At 41.3% G+C, this 24,447-nt stretch overlaps 2 protein-coding genes across 7 annotated transcripts in view; one reads left to right on the top strand and one right to left on the bottom strand.

Moving 5' to 3' along the window:
- Positions 1 to 23,215, bottom strand: part of NUSAP1 (nucleolar and spindle associated protein 1) — a 34,093-nt gene extending 10,878 nt beyond the window's left edge. Inside the window, exons 1-5 of one of the 6 annotated variants that reach the window (XM_066552965.1) lie at positions 23,127 to 23,215; positions 18,363 to 18,398; positions 17,607 to 17,829; positions 16,475 to 16,794; positions 275 to 340 (exon numbers count right to left, since the gene is read on the bottom strand). In XM_066552965.1, coding sequence (XP_066409062.1) covers positions 275 to 277 — 3 coding nt within the window. In that variant the 5' untranslated portion in view covers positions 278 to 340; positions 16,475 to 16,794; positions 17,607 to 17,829; positions 18,363 to 18,398; positions 23,127 to 23,215. Of the gene's footprint in view, positions 1 to 274; positions 341 to 1,463; positions 1,557 to 16,474; positions 16,795 to 17,606; positions 17,830 to 18,362; positions 18,399 to 23,126 lie in introns of those variants that run through there. The other 5 variants (XM_066552967.1, XM_066552969.1, XM_066552964.1 and 2 more) reach the window with 5 other exon arrangements.
- On the top strand, positions 1,891 to 7,279 carry OIP5 (Opa interacting protein 5). Its single transcript, XM_066552970.1, has 5 exons — positions 1,891 to 2,245; positions 2,380 to 2,446; positions 3,429 to 3,551; positions 4,073 to 4,154; positions 5,405 to 7,279. Exons 1-5 carry the CDS (start codon positions 1,918 to 1,920, stop codon positions 5,477 to 5,479), a joined length of 675 nt encoding a protein of 224 aa, XP_066409067.1. The 5' UTR covers positions 1,891 to 1,917; the 3' UTR covers positions 5,480 to 7,279.
- Positions 23,216 to 24,447: the final 1,232 nt, after the last annotated feature.

Raw genomic sequence — 24,447 nt, 5'->3', positions numbered from 1 at the left:
GAATAGGTTTGTGCTGATGCTGAAAAATACATTGGTAATTTTGGCAGCTGAAAGGAAATCAGCTTTCAGTCATAGAGGCCGCTTCAAAACTAACATTAGCATATCTATTTCTATCAGCATATAAGTACTTAAAACTAAGGGCACTAAGAAGAAAAAGGTATTTCTATTACAGTTCCCATTGTGGTCAAAATCACTCTTCAGGACATGCTCTGCTCTATGGGTTACAAATTAAGGTTTACATTTCTTAAAAGCAAGGTCTGATTTATTATGTTACCATATTTTCACTTTCTTCATTTGTCCTTTCAAAGTGTTGCTTCAATGATTCCAATAATTTGTCCGCCTGAAGAGAAATCGAAACAACCCATGAACCAAAGAGTCCATTAAGTCACTGAAGAGCTGCCCAGGCCCAACCCACATCCTAGAAACTGATCCAACGAGCGAGCAGAACATTTCCCGAATCCAACAGCATAAGGCATACCTAGGACTCGTTCGAGTCAGTCAATGAGAGAAAGCGCCTAAGGCCGCAGATAAATCTGCAGCATATTCTCCACGGAGGCACAACGGCAAATTTCCTTGACTAGGTTTCCCCTGCTCTATTGTCGAGGAGGTTAATTGTTCAAGGAAGGAGACAAACTGTTTTAAGCCCCACAGCGCAGCTGAACTTGAATTAAAATTGTGTCAAATTTCTGCAATTGCTTCTGCCTTGCCCATGCTACATGCAAAGCATTCTTTTCATCCCTCGCATACGTTCAGCAGTAACAGTAATAAAACAACGATGAAAACACACCATTGATAATTCAAGCTATGAAAGACTCTTAAAGACCTAAGTAGACAGGTCAGCACAAACACAAAGAAAGTACCCCCAAAACTAACATTTCCAGAAGAACTCTGAGTCCTGTGAGGACAGGGAACTGCCTTGTCCACCCAAGATCTTTCTTTTAAGGCTCTATGAGTTGTGCCATTGCTGCAGGAGGAGCCGGGCCGTGCCTCACAGCACCCGCAGCTCCAGGCAGGACCCTGGGGCGCCCTTAAGCTTCTCGCCCTTAAAAGGGACCGCCCTCTCCTCCCGTAAGGTACTCTCTTGTCACTGTTCCTCCCTGTCCGAGTCGTCAGAAAATAAAACCCAAACCAACAAAGCCACACAAACAAACATAGCTACCCGCACCGGGGACACCGGCGTGGGGAGCAGCCGGGCCAGCAGAGGAGGGGCAGCCGCCCCTTCTCGACACCCGGGGGACACCGGAGTCCCGCTCTCCCCCTCCCCCAGTGCGTGCCCGCACCCCGGACGGCCGCGCAGCCCCTGGGCGCCCCAGGGCGAAGTCACCGCCGCACCCCGTGGCGCTCCAGACGCAGGAGGGTGCGCCCTGGGAGGCTGGGGACGCGTTCTCGCTACCGGGCACAGGGGCACCCCAGAACCCGGAGCTTCGTGGGCAAGCGCTCCCTCGCAGCCACCCCCGCCTCACCCGAAGGTTGGCCCTCAGGCCAGCGGCCTTAGCGATACGCTGGAGCTCGGCGTATTTCAGCGCCTCCAGGGGCTGCAGCGAAGAGAGCGCCATAACAGCAGCTCCCACCGAGCGGCCCTGCCCGCCCGCGCCAACCGACACGGCTCGCACCGCCCCCGCCGTTCGAACTGGCCCGCTGCGCCAGCCCATTGGCTGGGCCAGGGAAGGGGCGTGGCTAGAGGGGGCGGAGCTCGGGAGCCGCCAATGGCGGCGCGGTCCGCTGCGCGTGCTTATTTTCAAGCGCCATGAGGCGTTCCCGGTAGAGAAAGTCGCGCGCGGTGTGGCCCGCTGCCCAATAGCCGCGGGCGGCCAGGATTGACGCGCCCACTGACCAATAGCAATGCAGATATGCGAACCATCCTCCAATCGCGATACTCGGGGGCGAGCCCCGCGTCCGAACGCTTGGCGGGAGGAGATGGCGGTGCGGCAGCGGCTGCGACAGCTGTTCCAGGACCCGCAGCCCATCGGGGCCATCGTGCTGGAGCGGACGCCCGCCCCCGCCGCTACCGCCTGGGCTTCGCCGCCACCACCCCCGCCCCCGCCGCCGCCGTCCCCGCCCCTGCCGTCGCCGCCGTCGTCTTCCTTGCCGCCGGCCGCGGTGCCGGCATCGCCGCCGCGGCGGCAGGGTCCGCTGCCGGAGGAGTGCGCCGTGTTCCACTGCCGTGGCTGCTGGACGGTGCTGGGGGACTCGCTGCAGCTGTGCGGGCAGGAGCCGCCGGGGCTTAGCGTCCTCATCTGCTTCAGTCAGTGCCTCGTCGGGCCGGCGGGTGCTGCGGACGCGCCGCTACCCCGCGCGGGCGTCGGGCGGGCAGCGGCGACCGGGCGGGGGCTGGTCCGGGGGCTCTCGGCTGCAGCGCGTCTCTCTCTTTCTCCTCAGAAGTCACCAGCGATGTGACCTGGGAGGACTCGCTGCTGGTCGGCCTGGAGGGAGCCCTCCTGGGATGGTGCGTAGCTCCCGTAGTTCTGGCCTTGGGCCTGCCCTGGGCGGCAGCCGCGGTAAATCGTGCGGGAAAAGCCGGGCTCCGGCACGGCCGGGAGCTCCTCCGGCTTGTGCGCGGGGGTTCTGCGGGGCTTGGCAAACTCCCAAGTGACTTCTGTGCTTGTTTCACACTTCGGATGGAGAAACCTTTTGTAGGGATGTAGTTTTCACTTGAAATCAAAGAGTTTTGTTGCTATAACCTCTGTAGGTAGAGAGAAAAATTCGAGCAAAGCAGTAGAAGACAGCAAAACTTGTAGGTCCTTTTGTTCCCTTCCTAAAACGTCTCTTAAAACATCTCTGCGTTTTGTTTGGTTTGGTGGGGTTTTAGTTGGTCTTGGGGGGAGGGGTGGCTATTGGTTAGTTGGTTTTTCTTAATACTGAAAATAAAAAAATCGTGCTGCCTTATTCAGGAACCTACCGTTTGCAAGGTTTGGTAACTCAGTCTAGCGGGAAGAAAGTGAAATGTCATCTAGGGGCTTACAGAACCAGTAGCTTGTTTAAATGATTTTTAAAGGCTATTTTACAAACTGTCAGGACTGGGAACTTTTTCTATTTAAGACTTGCTCTTTTTTTGACTTTTTTCCTTGCCCCTCCCTCTGCATGGGGTAAGAATCTATCTTATTAGAAAGAATTTACAACTAGCACATGCATTGCTTTATTAGTTAAATCATGTTTGAGTAGAATACTCTAAAACATTCTGTGATAATAAGATGTGCATTTTCTTCCTTAATAGCAACTTCACCTATTAGATAGATTACTTCTTTCACAACATGCCCAGTTTCTTATGGTTATGTTGTTTTTGTACATATTACTTTTTTGAGGAGGAGGTGTTATTATGCCTTGGATTTTGCCCCAAGGGAACTGAAGATTTTATGTCCTCTGACAAATATACAGCATCTGTGGTTTCAAAAGCTTCTTTTTAAAAACATTTCCCTTTCTCTTTTTAGTGCTTATTATTTATTATTCTGTCGGTCCTGTGGCTCAGCCGTGGGCTTCATTCTTTATTCTTCTGGCAGTGAGCTGGCACATCTCCGGGACTTGTTCTGTTTCTTCAAGGACAGCATCATGTGGTGAGTACACTGCATTCTTATGGTCAGTGACTTCACAGGTAGCTGTAAGTTACTGTACAACTGGCCTACAGCTAACAAAAGTGGTTTGACTTTTGTCTGAGCACATTGATGTGGGATTTTAATATTCTTGATGTCTAAACTGTGTTGATGTGAATCCCTTTGATTTGCCTTACACCTCTTGAGTGTCCTTGTGTAATGTAAGACTTCATATTTACTTGTGTGCAATGCTGAAATCTCTTCAGTTCCAGATGCATTTCGCTAACCTAAGGTATCAAAGTGATTCCATGATAGGTTGAGGACTTGACTATAGCAGCTGTAAATTACTTACAGCAGGTGATGAGAGGATCTTGATTCCAAAATAAAACCATTGTTATGTTTTGAGTATTTTCATAATTACTGTTTTTGGCAACAACCTTGTATCTGCTTTAAAATCATCTTAAATCATCTGTCTAAATAGTGCGACTATAGGTTTTTAACTGTTTTTCTTGTGGTTTTTTTTCCTTTCCCCTTTTGTTTTCCAGTTACTTCTTAAAAAATCAAATGATTATAGAAGCTTCTAAGGTGACTTTTCCAGCTGTGACCTTAAAGAAACACATGCAGAATGTAAGAAAATGCTAGTAATTCTGGACATTAATTCAAAAACATTGACAGAAATGTGGGGGTTTTTAGTGCCCAAGATTGAGAAAATGCTGCCTCATTTGACAATAGTTGACTCAATGCATGAGATGTGAAACATTTTCTAAGACCTCTGAAGTGCAGAACATACCCAGTTCTAGATAAACTTTGGCAGAAGTTTGTTATCCTTTTATCTCTATACCTTGCAAAAAAAAAAAACAAACCTAAAATCATTTATACAGACTTGGCCTAAGTATTACGACTCGTGTTGTCATTATTGAAGAATTTAAAAAAAATTTTTTTTTTTTTTTTGAAAGGGATTTTTAAAGTCATATTTTTATGTCTGTGTAAGATCAAAACACCATGGCAGTATTTGTAGTTTCGGAGAGAATTCTAGGACCTCCCTCCTGTTGTGGTGTTCAAAGTGGATGTTCTTATCTGTAACCTGACTAGTCGTTATGTTAGTTAATTGCCTGTGCCTTAGCTCAAATGAAGTTATTATGTGTCGGAGACAGCCAGAATATCCAGTATTTATGTGATAATTTGTTCATTACTTTTTTGTGGGGCTGAGTTTAGGTTTAGGCCTTTTATATTTCTTAAGTTTTATCCTCTTCCAAGTCATCTTCCAGTTTCTATAAGATCAGAGTGTTTTTACAGGTCAAGTGAGGCTAAGATACAAAAATTTTATCTAGATAAAACTTCTGAAGTTGAGACATGATTTAGTAATAATACATGATTGAAGTAAAAATATGACAGCACTTCATTGCAAACACAAATTACATGACTGTAGGGAGTTCCCTTGTTGACTAGAACAAGCTCAAGCATCTGGCCTTTGCTTTTTGAGACATAATGTCCATATGTATTCCTAAGCTAATGATGAAACAGTTTGTCCACATATTGTCAAAGAAAGTCTCTGTCTGTGTGAAAACTTGAGTTAACTAGGAAAGATCAGGTTTATCATAGTAAAACTGCAACAACTCCATCTTCATCTTCCACTGTGTCCCTGGAAGGGCTGATTCTGGTACACATTGATCCATCTCCAGTTTTTAGTGCAGCCCTCTGATCTGGGTGCTGTTTTTGTCAGTACTAAACATGCAGTATAGAGATCAAGCCCCTCTATATTTTCCCATCTTGAAAGTGAGCTGCTCTTTAGCCACTTTGAGTGGGGTGCAGGTTATTCAAAGATCCAGTGTTAGGACTTTTTTTGCTAATTTTAATACTCTTCTCTTTTTTCCTAGATGAAAGAAAAGCTTGTGGAGTTAAGTAGTCGTGTAGAATTATTGACAAGGAAGCTGGATAAAATAATTATGTAACAAAATCATTATGTAACAGAGTGGCAAAACTCTTCAACAGATGCAGATGACCTGCTATCAGGATATGCAAGAGTTAATGCCAACTAATACCCATTTTCAAGAACTGCTGGAGTTGTTTCTGCATCTCTGCTGAGTTTGGTCATTACAGAGAAATAATGCACCAGACCAGGTCTGAGTATTGATCTGTCACTTTATCTGTGTGTGGAAAGAACTGATGATGAAGTGCATCCCTTCAAGAACACCTGATAATCTGACATACTAAAGTTATGCTTGGAAGTCTGAATAGCTCACCCATGCAGCATGTTACTCTCTGAGGCTGTGTAAATCTGACTTTGGTTTTTCTAATGACTTTGGGGGAAAACCAGCCTTTGAAATACTGAAGTCAGGTTTCTGGAGTTATGCAAAATATACTTAACAAGGTGATGGTATTCAAGAGCCACCGTTACAAACTGAACATTCTTAAAAACTAAAGCTCTTGTCCTATCTTTCAATACAGACACGTTGTTAATGGCAGCTAGATTTTGGTGAAGTGGCTCATTAGCTACATCTGATGTGTGAGCCACTGCTATATGGACTCCTGAAGAGTTTTGAGATTTGCTTGTGTGTGTTGCCTGCAAAAGCAGCAGACAAGCACGTCACAGATGCTGCAATATTCTTAGAGCGTAAGTCAGGATGGCACCATGGAGACAGAACACAAGGTTTTGAATTTCAGGTAAAGGGCAACCCATGTGCCTGCCAAGTCTGCTGAAGTGCAGCCCCAGGAACAGGACTGAGTCAAATTTTGCCAGCTAAGGCTGTGAGCAACTGCCTTCAACAGATTTGAGTGTTTCTTTCTGGAATGTTAACTATGAAACCAAGGAACAGTCTTCTGCACAATCCTGGAAGCACTGCTTTCCTGAAGTTATGACTGCCTGTTGCCTTCAAATGGCCAGTTAGGATGTTTCATAAAAAAATACCTACTTGTGGCTCATTGGCATCTCTTTCTGTTGCAAATTGGTTCTGCTTATTTCCAAATATTTAGAAAATAAATTTACAGATAATAAAGCACTACTTACCCCTTTTTATTGGGACAGAATATCCCTAATTCTTGTTTTTTGGAAGATTAAGGTCCCTTTTCTCTCCCCTTCCCTCCCTAAAGGGCTAATGTTTTTCCCCAGTGGAATAATGAATTTTATGGAAAGTTTAGTAGTTTTCTGTAGTAGTCTAGAGAGGATTCTGTTTTCTTGATCAACTTAATTCCAGTGATGCAAATTGCCTTCTCCTAACATATATATGACCAGCAGGTTGCAGACCTTGTTGCTGCTACTGCCAGTTCTGTGTTTTGTCTTATTTGTAAAATAACTGCTTGGAGCAGAGGGTACAAAACTCACTGTAAGGCACCTCAGAGGTTTTAGGTGGGCAACTGGTACTTAGGCTACTACTAATGCTCACTGTATTTCTGTTTGGGAGTTCTTATGGACTCAGTTCATTGTCATAAGCAAAACCATGGAGTATCAACAGCCGTTCTGCAAGGAGAGCAGGGACTCTCACAAATTCTAATACCACCTTTGTAGTACTTCCTCAGTGCTTGTGTTGTTGTTGCATGAGTCTAAGAAATGTGATTGATAATGGGCTGTTTGCTTTTGCCCTTTCATTCTAATTTCTGCATTGAGACTGGTTCTTGCTATTTTATGTCTGTATTATGAATAATGCTAAATTGTTTTGTTTCATTAGTGCTGATCCTTAAAAGGAAACTGTCAGTTACATTTTTGTACTATATTTAAAGTTGTGAAGAAGGAACTTCTTAAATAAAAGCTAATTTCTGAAACTCAGAAATTCATATAGTCCAAATCACTGCCGGTATTATGTGAGTCCTAGGCCTACTTCTTTTCCTTTGATTATTTTGCAGAAAAACCCATCACTTTATCTCACTTGGGTCCTCATTTGTTATGAAGCATTAAAGTATCAGTTCCACAAATTATATTACGTACCATGGATTTAAATAAATAATAAGTATGTGCTGAAGAATAGCTGGTAAATTTTTAAACTGCATTTCTGTAATCTTTGAAACTGGGAGGACCTCCACCAACCACAGAAGAAATTTTTTGAAGTGTAGTCACAATATAAAAAAAAGTGTAGTCACAAAACAATAAACAATACATCCATAAAACATTCTTCTGAGGGGCCTTGTTACTATTAAGCAATCAATACAAGAAGCAGAATTTCTGCTACCCTCAAAAATAACCCTTGAAGGGACTGAAGTGGAATAACAATTTTTGTTTAGCTGCTATTTAAGAAGTCAGAAGCTCTTGTGCCTGAAGTCTTCTGGGACAGCTGGCCCCAAAGCAGATATCCAGCATATATGAATTCAGCTCAAGTTGTTAAGTTTTGACAGAGCTACAGCAAGTACACCTCAGAAGTGGAGTGGAATGTAATTTGGTTAATTTGTCTTCTGAACAGACGACACATCCAGTTTTAGTGCATTCTCAGCCTGTGCTGCTTTATTGCTAAAAAAGTTTTTATACAGGTGCAGAGTTTCCAGGTTCATTTTTAAACAGTTCCTCTTTACAGTGTCAAAAGAATAAAATCTTATCTTGAAATCCTCAAAGATGCATAGATATAAAAGCAAGCTGCCTTTTGGAAAAAATCAGAATTTGCAGGGAGACATTCTTTCACTGTTACCATGTAAAACATGTGCAATGGGAGTACATAGTTTGTAGTCACACCAATAATTTCCTCCACTAATCCATGCAAGAATGCTATCAGAAATTCAGTGTAAGTATTCTTTAGCCTATTAAGTACTAAGGTAATTTTTAGGAATTTACACCTAATACTTCTCCTTTGCTGTTATGTTTTTCAAAAGGAAAATAACTTCACTGATATCCTGAAGTAGCCTATTCCCCAGGTTATACTGAAGGGAAATACAAAGGATACAATGGCTTACTCATCACAATATTTAACAGACTTTAAAACCATGCATAGTGTTCTAAAGAATTAAGAATGACCGTGGTTAACCACTGGGCTAACTTTGTGTTAGAAATTTTCTTGTTTCTTGAAGAAGTTGGCTCAAAGACTTTCATTCAGTCTAACTTGTGATACCATGGAATAGTTATCTTCTCTTATAAAATTTGTATCTTCATTTGGCAATCCTTACATATTTCAAAAGAGCATTCATGGGTAAAACCACAATTCCCATTCCAAACCCAAAACACAGTGCTTTATGAATGGTTGGCTATGAAGTATGAACAGGAGTTAACTTGACACACCTTTTTTTCCTCCGAGACACTTTCTACTTAAGAGAGAGGACTGAGCCTCTGTACATGGAGAAGTGTTCTGCACAAGTTAAGCCCACTTACAAAATTAAGCTAAGCTACAAGAATGGAATTCTGCAATTACAAGCCAGTATTCTACACGTTTAATTACAAGTTTAAACTTGGAAAAGTATTAGTGATGCAGGCTATACCACACATTCTCTTATTTTAAAACTGCCAGCAGAAATTGACTGCATTATCCACTAAGAGACTTGAATTACAGAGAACACACTAAGAGTTTACAGAAAGATGGCACCCAAATTCCCTTTTATCTAGTAAGCAAAATAAAGAAAAAAAGACAATTGCAACCTCTGTTGCAGAAGATAAAGACCTTCAGTGATCAAATCTAATTTTCTGTTTTTAAAAATCTCTTTAAAGAACTTAAAAAATATACAACATTACCAGTATTTTCAGGTTCATTCCTGCAGATGCCATTATTGCTGGCTGGTACCAGTATGCTTCAGTACAGCTGCCTATGTGGCTAGAGTTACCCGAAAATACTGTCTCTTAAAAAGCTATTCAACACCTGAAAAATATCTACTGTGCTTATTAATTTCAGTATTCTCCAAATAATTTCTCTCACCACACTCAAGCTATTACTGCTGTCTGGCAAATACTACACTCAATTTGAGTCTGTGGTTTCTGTTACTCGTTTGTCGCCTTGGGTTTTGGGGTGATTTTTTTGTGGGTTTGGTTTTTTTCTTTCCCACCAGTCGCTCCCCTGCACCGTGTAAGAAACTCTGCACCCTTTTCCTTGCTACAGCTGCAGCAGGTGAGAAACCTCATCTCGCCTCTAAACATGCTTAGTTCATGCCCTGCTTTTTACATGCTCAGGACAGTGATATGAACCAGACTAGAGGTTAAAAAGGCGAGTTCTGCTGATCCCGGTTCCTGATTTACAGTTTTGGTGCCATGCTTCTGTCCCTATCTATACATTCTGCCCCCTTCTCTACAGAGGCAGCACATTCTCTAAAAAAAACCCAAAATTTGAGAATCAAAGCAGGAAGTTCAAGCTATTGGTATATTAATTCCTATTGCTTCATTATGTATAAATGCATATCTCAATTTACTGGTAATAACTACATTACACTAGACATTTTGAATCATGCATAATTAGAACACTAGCTCTAAGATTTGGTTTGTGGGCCTGTGCCGCTTTCCTTCAGTTTCTCCATGCAGTTCTTCATGCCTAAGGCATTACAAACTACCTGTCTTTCATTTGACCTGCAAACACACTCATTTGGAGGGGAACTGGAGAGAAGCAGACAGGATTTACATAGGACACACTGAACAGAAAGTTACCTTCTATCTTTAACTTTAGATGGGGTAAAAGTCTTGGGAGTTTGTCTATATTATAACCTGGTACATAGGCTCAGAGACAGAAACACGCTCTGCTGACATCATGAACACTGACACTTTCTCTAAAACGCAGGAGGAAGTGTAGAGACTGAATGGGAACAGATATCAGAATCCATGGTTAGTGTCTGCACTATTGAACAAGACACCCTGATTCAACTGTTGGCTTTTGTGTGCCAGTCAAAGTGCTACAGGGACAAAATGCTGGATCATTCCATGAAAGAAATCCAGTGGAATCTAAGTTGAATGTCATTCTGCAGCTCTGTACCTGATCAGCAAGCAGGATTATTAGTTTTGGAGGAAGACCAGCCAGTTTCCTAAGGATGCAAGAAGCAGTAATTTCTAAGATTCATTATACATCAAAAATAGTTCTACCTTCAGTATTTTTTCCTTTTCTGGCCCCCCCCCCCCAAAAAAAAACAGACTGCCAGTTCTTGACAATGTAATCCTCATGTAAAGTGTCAGTATCCTCAAGCTCAGTACAATTTCTTCCCACTTGCTATTGAGAAGTCTTTGCAAGACTTCCTTTTTTCTCATAAATTTGACAAATACCCTCTGTTTCAGAAGGTATAAGAAGGTTCCCAATACAAGTACTGGCTAGACCTTCTGCAGCAGCACTACTGGATATACACACAGAATATATTTGTATCATCTGAGTTTAGTACTGCTAAAGGAGGCATGTCCATACTGGTCATTATACATTTTGATATAACACACCCAAGAGTGGTAGAACCTGACACTTCCACTTAGGTTTAGAAGCTGTTAAATCAAGGAGGTTGAAGCAAAAATCATGCCATAGTACAAGGGCTGAAAGGCAAAGGAACTCCTTTTGTTGGTGTGAATAGTAATTCCTAGTCTAGCAGCCCACAGAATTCAGATCATTAATAAAAGCCTGAACTGGGAAGTGTATGTAGATAACTTGCCTGGCTACATCAGTCTTTATTTCCTCCCCCCTGTTCTGAGTGGATATACCCTCGAAGAAATCTGTTCAGCCACAAAGTTCAAACTTCTGAAGTATGAATGTGACTTTGTTTTCATTATAATTTCATTATTATGTAAATGTACTTGCTGATCACAGACCACGTAATTTCATAATTTCTCTAATGTAATCAGAAAGCAATCAAATGAAGGTCCCCTATGGCCAGCTTCCAATTTTATCAAAAAATCAATAGTTGGAATTTAAACTGATTACAATCTTTCAGATCAATTAGTTTTCATAAGCATATTACACATTAGCCAACACTTAATTTAGACATTCTCATGCTTATCCTGTTACTTTATACTGCAAAAATGCTCACAGCCCTCACAGTTCCATTATCAATTTATGAAGAGCCAAAGTGCTTCACCCCATGCTTTAAAAACACAAGAAGCTTCCATTAAGCTGGAAGCTTACAGTCTAAATTACTTCAGCTTTCCAGAAGAAATGCAGTCAGATTGATCTAAACCTCTGATTCTGTTCAGAATACAATACTGTATGTTGGGCCACACTGTGTCCATAGATGAGGTATCTACACTGAAAAGTGTCAACTAGGAACTGGTTAGAAATCCTGTGGCTCTTTTATGCAACCCTTTGATAGCAAGTAATTTTCTGGATGTAGATCTAGAGGTGAAGATCAATAACCCTTTGTGTTACCAGAGGCTTCACAGTACTTTCCTCTGCAAAACTTCAGGCATCAGCTGAAATCAATTATGGTCTGAAGCAGTGTTTAGCAAAGCTGAAATTATTTTCTGCTGTAACATCTTTAGAATTCTACAGTTGTGCTTGGCATGCACAAATGTTTTGAGTGTCAAGTGCTCTCTAATGTTTTGGTTTGTTTTTTTTTTTATTTACAGACTACCTCAGATTGGTCTTTATAAACAAAGAAAACAAAAAGTACTTCCCACCACAAAAGCTTCTAACTTTAGAATCAGGTTCTCTTCACAGTACAGTACTTGGAAAAGTTTAATTTCTCAGAGAAATAGAGCAAGTGCTAGGCTACAGAGAAAGAAAAAAATAACAGGGAAACTTCAGCTATCCTTTCAAAGAGAACTGTCTGCCCTTCCCCCAGCACTCACTGACAGTGCTTCAGACATGTGGCAAAGCTAATTTTTCTTTTTTTAATATATATATCACTTTCGTTAACTTAGTATTCAGTGCCAATTTCCCTCCAATGAGAGGAACATAAGAAGAATTCACCCTTCTTCTCAGGAAGACTCTTCACACAACTCCCTGCAGCACAGAGCGCCACAAACTTATTTGGTTATTACCCACTTACTCTACTGTACAGTCTTGCTAATGCAAGTTATTTACTATCACATGCAAAACAGTTATTGCTACTAAAGTTCTATTTTCTTATTAAATCATCTTATGGCTTTGTTTGCATCAGGGATTCTTCCCCCTACATACTGTGCTATTTTGCATTCCAGTTTCAGAGGTATTTTTCAATTGATTCTCCCAAGCACTAAACTGCTTTATTCAATGGTACAGCTACGTCCATTTAGAATTGAACCTGACTCTTAGCACAGGTCCCCCAGAGCTCTGCTGTAAATGGCCCACCTGTCCAATTTTCTCAGAAATTTTTAAGATGCAGAGGGTTGTTTGGTTGGTTTTGTTGGGGTTTTTTTTCTCCCTGTTACATACATTAACTCTGCCTGGATTACTGTCATTGCACGGAAGTACATGCTTTTTGATTAATTACTTTAAAGATATATTGTACCAAAATTACAAAACCAAGCTACCCATTCCCTCCCTCCCCCTAATGGCCATTTACAGGCAGGTCTCAGGAAAAAAAGATGCAGTATCCTCTCTAAGCTGAAAGAGAGAAATGGGTGAAGAGCAGCACTGGCATCAAATAAAAGACTTATTCCTAGGAAATCAGAGGATGCCATCCACAGAGCAATGCACATCTCAAGAATCATACCAGTCTCCTATTTGACCAGTCTAAGCTGCCCATTGAGTGCTAAGCCAATTTTACTTCCCTGGTCTAAACTTTCCTTCTGAAAAAAGCAGAGGGAGAGACAGAAATCATTAAAATTGAGCTTAGAGCTGGAAAGCAAAACTGGAAGTTACCTAAAATACAAGATATTGAATTCTCAATAATACAGGGGTGGGGAATCTCTGATTCATTGGCTAGAGACAGCCTGCTGCACAGATACAGCCTGCAACATCGTTTTCCAACAGCCTTGGACCTTAACGCATTCTCTCTTATTAAGATGTATGTAAATGCAGGATCCACCAAAGTTATTTTAAGATTCAATAGGATTTCAGCCAAAAAAGGTTCCCCATTCCTGCAATAATGGAGAAAAGTCTTCTACGCATAATTAGCACATCACATTTTGCAACTATTAACTTATCACACAATGAGGATAATGTTTTGCTAGCTATAATCATAGAGTCAGATCGGAAAAAAAGATTACTTAACAGACTTTGTAAATTATCTGAAGGTAAGAGATGTGTACAGAATGCACACAAACTCCTTAGCATATTCATACTTTTTGAGTATATCACAGGATGGGTGATAGATGGTTCAATAAAATTGAAAATGGAAGAAAACACCAACAAAGATTTAAAGAAAAGAATCACACCGATAGGGATGAGAATTATGGATACTTTTATACTCTAGCTTACTACTGTAGTTGGACAGACAGACAAATATCAAAAAGTCAACTATGATTCTATGAAGCCCATTAAGTGAATGAGTTCCATTCCTAAGGATAGCATTGCCATTGTCAAAGGGAGGATACTGCATGTTTAGACCATGTTTGTGACATTCCTATTGTATCCTTTCTAGTGTTAATTACATTACCATCACTGTTTACTAATAAATTTGTCACTCAGAAATTGTAAAAATACTACTAGGCTCATGCACTGGTCCTAACATGGCACTACAGTTTGCTACAAAGCACTAATGCTTATGGAACTATACACATCTCAAAATGGAAGACATTGGTGATTTTGTTGTTTTCGAACAACTTGTAACATCATTTTGTCCACAAGTATTAAAATATATATATGTATATATATATATATATGAGCTATTGCACATGCCCCTTGTTTTTGTAATCTTTCACATGGGAAGATTTCCAACCAACATAAAGAAAAAGCGGAGCAAGGAAAAGTGAGTCAGATGAAGCAGCATTTCCAAACACAGCAGCTCTTTAAAGGTGCTGGCCAGGAAGGTACAGCAATGGGGGTCTTCTGGGCATGCACTATAGGAGTATTATTTCTGTGAAAGCCACAGATCCTTAACCTAATAAAATCCTGATGTTCTAAAATTAAACTCGAAAACTAATGCTGCTACACTGTCATGAATAGGAGTTATTAAAAAAATCAGTAATTCTACTTTTTGTTATAATGCCAGGTTACAAAATATTAAGGAGCTTAGATTATCAGCTCTCTAATCAGGCAAATTTGCAATTTTTGTACATGTCCACAGAAAAAAAAAATACCTTCCTGTCCCCCAAGTATTTTGTCATCAAGCTATGCAAGAAACAACTGCTATCTTTAACATCAGAAGTGTAAGTATGGGCAGAAGGAAGAAAATTCCCAGATCTAAACCAGGCATTTCTTATACCACATACTTCCCAACCACTGTAATCCTATGATATTGACAGTATTTTCCACCACTTAGAGATGGATCCTGCTTCTACAGACATCTCCATTAAATCCTATTGGCTTCAACGTAAGGAGGCCCTAAAACAAAGTGTGCTTTTCTAGTTGCCTCCAATGCCAGAAAGTTCAGACCATATTCAGCAAAGTCAGGCCAAGCTGGCGGTCGCCTCATCAAGCTCAATGTTAGCTCTTATCACACAGCTCACCACAATGTTACACACAATTTTAGAGCACCTCTCTGCTCATTAAAGTTGGCATTACTTTGATACACAGCGTCCTGCCCATCACTCTTAAGCTTATGTGTCTGCTCTTTGCTTCATGGAAACACAAAATGGGTGAAGCTGTCATTAAATCCTATTGTTACAAAACAAGTCTAAACACAGACATTACTTGGAGGATTAGAATCAACATCATCGCTTGTCCTCACTCTGCTATGGAACTTGGTCCCACAAAATGTCACCACATTTCTGATACTAGAATGCTGCCCTGGCAATCAATCACCAAGATTTAAGAAGGATTTCAATTGTTTGCTTTTTGAGCCATTTTCAGGCTGTCTGGCTCTCTCCAGCAGTTTTCTAAAAGGAAAAACAGAACAAGAAATCTAGAACACTTCCCCAGCCATTTTAGTATCTCCCGTACTTTAAGCTAACAAGCCACATTTCTAAATCACAAGCTTGGAATAAGGTGCACTAAAGAATTTCAGATTTGAGGTGGAATATAATACATATCCCAGTTCTGGTAGTTTTTTGCCAAAAATCTTACTTGTTATAGATAATCCCATAGCAGGGAGCATGTAAACAATATATGCTCCCATCTCAGAATGACAGAAAATATCCTATATAATTACAAATTACATAGACAAAGAATCTTGTGTAAACATGAGAACAACCAGATTGTGCCTTAGTTTGGGAAGGAATAAGAAGAGCCAGAAAAAGGACTGTACTAAGTATTTCTGCTCTCAACTCACACCTCTTACGTGGCTAACATTCCATTTTCCTGGGCCTATTTCTACCTAGATGAAGGAAACATAAAGGTCCTCTCAGTCAGGAAAGAATCAAAAACAAGATTTTATCAGCAGTAGGAAAAGCTGAAATTGTGTCAAGGAAGCCAGGTAGATAAACTGCAACTTTACAGCTCTGGTCTCTTCCATCCCATCAAAAGTTAATTTCTATAATAAAGAAAGATGTTCTGCCCATCTCTTCTCCTGTAGAATGGTCTTGTTCCTTTTGATGCTAAGGATTCATTAAAAGCCTGAGGAAGGTAATGATTAAATGCAAACCTAGTCATTATGCTGTTACCCCAGAGGCCTTCAAAGCTTCCTTTTTCTTTGCTAAAAATGAAATGATGCAGAGTAATTTCTTCTTCAGGTGAAAGCTCTTCATATCCTGCACTTACAGAGGTTCACACATGCAAATATACATTTTGATCACAGCTTGGGATACACAGTATAGACAAGGTGATTCTGTATTTGTTCTTGTACATTAGCTGCTTTATGTGAGCTGACGCCTATCTACAAAGTCAAACCAGGGACCTGGACTAGAAAATACCTGTATGAGATACACCTAGTTGTTTGCTAAGTTTCTTGCAGAAAACATTCTGGTTTTCCTCCTGCAACTTTTCATATATATCAGGTCAGTCTGACACAGCAATGCATGCAGACGCTTTATCCGCTAGGAATTCCAATTTGACACAGCAAAGTATTTAACCATCCTAAAATTAAGAAGGAAATACCAGTGAAAAACACCAGCTTCAACTTACATCTGATTACAAAGTATTTTTCATTTTAAAACAGAATGCAGAAAGCTGAATGAAGAGCTGGCACAGAAGACATATTTTCAGGAAAACAAATGCCGATTTCTGTTACTCTGCTTCTGAGTTTTGATAAAACAATGGGCTACTTCTGTGGGGGAAATCATCTGGTGAATCAAATGTTTGGTGAGATGATTCAAACAGAAGTGGACAGATCTTTGTTCATTCAGCTCCATGGAAATGAAGAACGAGTTTTGCTTGCTAGAAGAGAAATATCCACATTTTATAGCCTTTGATCAAGTAAGAGGACCACCTTCTTAGGAGAGGATCTGGAATTCCAAATTAAAAAAACAGGGAAGGTAGTTTAGTAATCAGAATAAAATACATTCAACCTTAAAATGCCCACCAGTTCACTACTTTAAAAGCCTGACTCTATTGGATAAAATTATCTGGTTTCACAAACTGCAATAGTCCCTTGGTCTGTAAAATTCTGTATCTAACTTTAGATGGCCATAAGCTGGCTAAGGAAACACTTCAGAAATGCTGAACTACACACTTAGAAGCGATGCAGCTAAAAATACACTACTGTTAATTAGCTGTGGGGCTTCAGCCGTGTCTCCAACACAGAGATGACAACGAAGAGGCAGCAGCAGAGTGCACATGGCACAGAGTGTATGTACTCTGCTCTAGCAGGTCACAGCTCAAAGAGACATCATAAACTACCACCCAACTAATTACGAAACTGTCAGTGCCAGAGAGGAAAAGAGCACTTACAACAGTTTTAAGATCACATACATTAGCTTCTTACTTTTACTCATTTCTCCCCACTTAACCACAGCATAGCCAAATTTCAGTAGCTCATCTTTTCACAGATCTCCTGGCCTTCCATCAGTGATACTCACCTGGTACTACCTAGCTACAGCAGCTGTTAACACTGATATTTTTGCATTAAGTTAGAAACTAACATGGCTGCACTCCTGCATCGCTATTACCAGAATGTTTATTAACATTCTCTGGTGCTAAAATAAGATATGCAAAATAGAGGGGAAAAAAAGGAAAAAAATATTTCTCATATACAAGAACATGAGAGTAACTAACCTCTTCCTTTTTTTTCCCTGTCTCTATTTCTTATTTTAATTACCTTAACCATTCTGTTGATCAAGTCCAGAAATAGTCTTCCAGTGACAATTTTCAGCTCCTATGTTAGAAGCAGTGAGTAGACCATGAAAATGGCAATATAGTACATGTCACTATCAATATCTCTCTTGAGTCACTTAAATATTTTTCAGCTGATCATTGGGCTGACCATCGACTGTTGGGAAAATCTTATTCTTATGAAGATGTGGAAAAACAGACCTGGAAAGCTGCAATAAAACATGCCAAAGGTTTGTGACAGAGCTGAGAACAGAATATAGCCCTTTGCTGCACACCTTAACTACCAGAATATTTCATTCACTGGGAAAAAATAAAACTACAGAAGTTTATTGTAATCTCAGAAATTCTGAATGTACTTTTTTTCTATTTGATAATTTACATTTGGTTATTTTATCATCCTTCCAATCCTATAATTAAACAAATAACACTTTTAAGAAAACTATTACAAGTTAACACAATTTGTTTTAGCAGAGCAAATGACATCACAGGACAGGGATTTTATAACTTTCAAGGCATTTATTCTTGTTAGAATATATAATAGTCAAATCAATGTTTCTTTAAGGTGAAGCCCAAGCTGAAATCTGACACTGTGGCAACATTCCATTTCTCTGAAAGCACACTACAAAAAATTAAAATCTCAATGACAGATTTCTTCGGTCAGGGAAAAGGGAACTAAATCAGCTGACAAACTTGGTTTAGTACCTTACATTTAGTACCTAAATAACCTCCCAATTGTACTCACCATTATTTTTGATCATTCCACATCCTCTTCCGTGAGCTTAGGAAGAAAGAGATTAACAAACAAAATTAAATTTGCATCTAGGAAGCAGCTCAGATCATACATGATTATCTGTATAATACACAAAAGATTAGCTGTACCTTCCATGAAGCAGGTAACATTTTTAGACTTCCTACATAAAACATGCTGATGTTATTTTTCAAATTATCAGATATACCCCCTCTTTTAGTTTAAATCAAGAGAATTAGACTGTGGAAGAGCCAAGACACACAAACTTCAAGTAATTGGAGGCACACATTTCATTTTTATGGGAACTGAGATGGACACATATTCAGTCTCCAGTAAGGCAAGAAACTCTTTCACGTTAATAACAAACTACTGTAGTGAGGATAGTGAGAATACTGAGCTGACAACCTAACTGGAAGAATAATGGATTGCTATAAGCAGAACCATCTCATCACACAGAACCTAAATCATTCAAAATTCCTTAGCAGAGTGTTATTAGCTTCCACACTCCTGCACAACATAGCATTTCTACAAGCACCATGCACCTGGACCTTCAGAAAATCCCCAGCCATGAGACAATCCCTATTTCAGGGTAGTTACTTCCTTCCCATGTTGTCAGTTCTGGCCCCTCCTACTCAAATTTTCCCTCAAGAACCATCCAAGCATTATGTGACTTTTGAGACATTAAGGAACCAACAGCATATGCTTCACAAAAGAATTAACTTGAAAAGGAACAATTACCAGGATTGGTATTAATTGGTAATAATCCCAAATTGCCTTGTCATAATAGAAACCACATAATAGAAACCAATCCAATCTTTGAAAAGCTGGGTCTTCTTTCATTAAGACTGTGAATTAACTAAACTAAACACTAAAGTAAGTCTTATTAAAAAAGAAAGCAGCTGGTGACATTTAAAGCAACTCAAGCAAAGGACTGGTTCATCCAACACTGAAATTCAGTTAGCTTTAACCTACTTTTTTAATTTTAACAAGTTCACTGACTTTGAATGCCCCAGTTTTTAACTACTCTGCTTGATACACTCTCTACCTGACTTTCATCAATTATGGGAGCACAGAGGTCACAGCAGTCCAACAGAACTTGCAAATGCAACTGGATATATATCAAGGTTATTAAAAATGAGCAGGCACTGAGACTGATGGTGACACTATTAATTCTTCAGATAAAAGCTAGTGGACATTACAAAGAAAAAAAATGTCATTTTTCTTGTTTCATACTGTACTGAACATACAGTCAATTGATGTGGAGCAAGAAATATCTGTGAAAGCTCAACACTGCCTACATGACTCCTTCTTTGTTAAAAATTCAGAATGTATTATTTTCATTAAGTCTTGACCTATTGCCCATTAATTTTTTTCTCTACCATAACTAAAGATTAGTTTCCATGAACTTTAAATCTCACATTCAGAGAGGTGCCTGTATTGAAGAAGTTCAGGAACTTCAGGAATTCCAAAGCCAAAAAGAGATGAAGTCCTATCTCATAAATAAATTTACCAGCAAAACTGCAGTATTTGTCTTCTCATATATATTAACATACTGTATTAACAATCCATCAGTATGGCAAAAAAAAACCCCACCAAAGTTGGTGTTCTGACATAATCAGCACACTGGAATTGGAGACTATATTAATATAATGGTATACAGTTATGCAACCAACTACCACTCCACCCTCCATGCCCTGTTTTAAGGTACAACAAAAACTGAGATCCATCAGGTCTGGCATTCCAAAATACTATCTTTGACTCTTATACAGACACAAATCCTCCAGGAGATGAGCAGAACTAAAAAGACTCAGAAGATGATTCCACTTCTCTTGCCTAGCACCTGAGAAGTATGACAAAGTAAGGAAGGAAAGATCTAGAAGCAGGTTTATATAGAAAGACCAATACACAAAAAATTGGAAGTAAAATGGAGACCTATGGAGATACAGAAAGCAAAACTAGCCCCACGCGAGTCCACTGTGGTTTTCCCTATGGCTTAAAAACTGCCAAATTTAACCTGGAAACTGAACGACAAGCATTTAAATTACAAACACAAATACAATAGAAAGTAGCTTACAGTCCTGCAAAAAATAGCTGCCTTCATGCTCTTTTTGCTTTCTAGGCAACTTTGAACTAAGCATCTAAATCTGAGCTACAAGGCAAAGGTGAGAACTTGTAAAAGAAAGTCTTAGACTGGTGTGACTGGAGAAAGACCAGGCGTGCCCGGAGTGTGGAGACACCAAATGTAACACTGAGCAGGATCTGGGCTCTTAGAAGCAGCACCCAGGTTAGCAGGTCAGATCCCCCTGCCACTTCAGAACACACCCAGATCTGGAGACAACATTGATAACCCAGTCAGAACAATGTAGATGTTCTGCAATGTTCCCTCCAAAAGAGTTCACAAAGGCACATCTGAAGCCTAGAGTGGTTGCCAGCCTAGGAAGAGGCCAGGAGACAGTAAGGACCTGTCAACTTTTGTCCCCTGCCAACAGAGACTGCCAGTCTGCTGGATCCATAGCATGGTGCTTGGCTGCTGTAGAGACATCTCAGGCAACACACACACCCCACCTTCATTTTTTGTTTCACTCTGTATTTTTAAATAAAACCCCTTTGCTCTTTTACCAGGTTTCCAATGCACATCTACTTATTGTTGGCACAATATTTTAACAGTACTTCGTACCACAGCAGAGAAAACTGCTTAAAGATGAGCTTTCAATTCCATGATACACACACTGTAGGAACGTGCTCTAGGAACGCTGCTCAGGCAAAGAAACAACCCTTCTTCCACATTCTATTTTGGAAAAATCCTTTTCGTTTTTTTAATCCCCTAAAGACTGTGCAGGTTTTGCATTTCACACTCACATAAACTCTGGCATGTCAGGACTGGTTTCAAACACCACTCCTTTTTTAGTTTTTAAGAATGAATGTGGGAGGTGTTCAAGTGATACTCCAGACTCTTCACAAACTTGGTCAGGACTTTTTAGCCTTGGCTGGCCCATGACTTCTGACACCCCTGAATAAGAAGTGACAACCATGAGATGCTTAGCCTGCTCATGCAAATTTTCATGCTGCAGACTCACAGGACTGTGGGCAAGATTGTAAACCAATGCATATTGATTTGATATATACCAGAGTAACAGGAAATTCTGATATTATTTTTAAGACACTACTTCTCACAGCTTTGTGCATTGAAAGCAATTAAGAATAAATACTAATCCATATGAATTTCTTAATGCTAAAGTAGTGTACAGCTTCACACAAAAGTAAGCTGATTGCTTATTATTATTCTTCTAATGATAATATAAAACAGAATTATCTTTATATGTAGTATGCCAAAGACAAATCCCCTGGCATATTTTAAAAGTTCATACACAGACATGTATAAGTAGAAATATTCATCAGAGGCAGCATACTGTGTCTTAATGTTATGTTGCTCCTAAGCTGCTATTACTCTTACTACATGAGTAATGTTGCACACGAAAATCAGTAAAATGTTCCTTAAGAAATTTTTCTCCTAAGTAGCTACTGCTTTCAGAACTAATTATAAGACATGCTTATATTTCTTTTGAGTTATTTCACTAGTTACAAACAACTACTTCATTATTAGCTCATCTGTGCTAACACACCATGTCTCCACAAAATCTAAAGCTATGCTTCTCGTTTAACCACTTCAACTTGTTTCTTTTACCTAACATGCAGATTGAAAATGCAATCACAATTCCAGGACAAACTCAAGAACTGCTATCAAATATAGAACACAAGGAATCTCATGCTAGTGGCATTAATTCTTTTGCTTTCAGTAAGAACCGTTGATGCCCCCATTTTTTTTTCTTCAGATTTAAACTAAGTACCATTCTCCAGCACAAAATTCCACGGACAATTTTGAAGAATTCAGGGGAATACCTGGCCTGCATGGTACTAATTTGGAAGGATAAAATATAATTTAGCACTATCTGAAAACAGTTACTGCATTTCAGATTAACTGAAAACAGTTTCACGTGTTTCATGGTGTCTTAAATTCTTTTTATCTTATTATCAACAAGAATGCATAGGGCTAAATCAAATTCCACTATAATCTCTCCGCTTTCCATAGAACTTGTTTTGCAGGGTAGATTTTTGTACCTTCTGGTTTTGTCAAACAATTAGGAAGCCATCCCTTTTGTGCACTCCTGTGTCAGCACTACAGACATCATAAAAGGATATAACCATTCAGATTAGCAGAATTCATCCAGCCCACACATCGCATGAATAAGGATAACAGCAGCGTAGCTGTATTCGGCGCTATGCTCGTAGCAGACATGCGAAGCCTCATTTCAGATGATAATTTCGGTTTCCCTTCCCCAGGTCGCTGCCGGCCACAGCTGTGCCCAGTCGGCTGCGGGGTACCGCTGTGCAGGAGCAGGCTCTCCCGCTCGGCCATCTGCTGCAGCCCGGCGCCGGAGCTGCCGGACGCCCTCGTCCCCAGCGCCGAAGTTGCTCAGACTTTTCAGGGTAGCGAGCGGGTGGGACCGGCCCGATTCCGGCTGCCGTCCCTCCCCACACGGCCACCGGCCCGCTCCCGCTCGGGGCGGGCGCGGCGACGGCGCCCGGCCGCTCCCACTGCTCCGGCCCGGCGCCGCGCGAACGAGCCCGAGCCCGGGCCCAGCCCAATCACGGGGCGGGACGGGGAGGCGGGTGTGCGGGCGCTCGGTCCCACAGCCCAGTCAGGGATCCGGCACCAGGCTTCGGGGTGGACGCAGCCGCCGCTCCCGCCGCACTCACCTGAGCGCGGCCGAGGCCGCGGGGCCGCGGCCGGCCCGGCCCCTCCGCCTCCTCCGCCCCTCACTCCGCCATCTTCCCCTCCTTCCCCCGGTCTCCCGGCGGGGGCTCGCTGCGCCCGGGCCCGCCCACTCGACCGCGAGCCTATTGGGTGCCGTGCCCGTGCATCAGCCCCCCGATTTTGGCGGTGATTGGCCAGCGGCGCCGTCCATCACAGGTCTGGCCTCCCGCCTCCAAGGCGGCCGGCTCTGATTGGCCCCGGGCAGGGCACAGGGAAGGGATTGGCTCGGGCGGCGCGAGCGGGACTGGCCCGGGGCGAGTCCTCCGGTGACCTCCAGGGGGGTTTAAAGGGGCCGCGCCGCAAAGGCGGACGCGCTGGGCACCCGCCCCGCACCACCGGCCGGGAGGGAATGGGCGCGGGTCGTGGGGTCCCAGTCCGCCGGCCCTACAGTACCTACTGAGCTCACCGAGCATCGTGCGTGCTCCGAAAGGCGGCCTTCAGTCGTTCTGCCTTCAGTCATTCTGCCGGGTTTTTGTCATCCGTAATTTTTTTTTAAATTTTTTTTAGCAGCGGTAATTTTGCACTTCAAGCTGACGGGTGGATGCATTGAAGAGTGTGAAGAGGAGTACGTACCCATTCAGAAAACTCTCGAGAAACACCCCCGTCTCACCGTGATTCATCCCACATTACTACAAACCATTTAGCTCGAAATCTTAACACGTGTGTTCAAACATTTAATACAAAGCTTTTCTGCGGCGTCACGTTTTAGAGCAGACTGGAATGAAACGCTTTTGCTAACTTCACTACTATGCCCACATTCTATTTGCAAGCAAAGCTCCAGTTTCAAAGAACCACAAACACGTTTTTATGTTCCATTCTACAATTACAGAACATAATTTTTACCCCTGCTCTTCATGAGTCAAATCCTGTATTTGGATTCTTTTCTTTTCCCAGTTGTTGCCAAGCTAAGGGGCCTATAGGTTTCAGTACTGATTAGATATCAAACCTATTTCTGCTTTCTACGGTCTTCACAATACTCTGGTAACCAGCTGCAACCAATAGTTCTGCAGTCAAGCCTCCAGCCAGCCTCAACATAAACTCCTGGCTGCAGATTTGAAAATAAGACTCTCCCTCAGTAGACTGGAGAATGGTTCATCTGTATTTAAAATTCTAGCCCTTGTACTACTTTTCATAAGACAAAGATGAAATATTAAGTAGCTCTGTCTCTGAGCTGCCAACACATTCACCTTCAAGATGATCTTTATCAAGACAAAATACTTTTATAAGAATCAGGTATGCCAAAAATATTACTTTAGTGGAAAT

The sequence above is a fragment of the Molothrus aeneus genome, chromosome 6 (genome assembly GCF_037042795.1).
Source record: "Molothrus aeneus isolate 106 chromosome 6, BPBGC_Maene_1.0, whole genome shotgun sequence".
NCBI classification, from domain to species: Eukaryota; Metazoa; Chordata; class Aves; order Passeriformes; family Icteridae; genus Molothrus; species Molothrus aeneus.
This window is presented reverse-complemented; position numbering and strand designations above follow the sequence as displayed.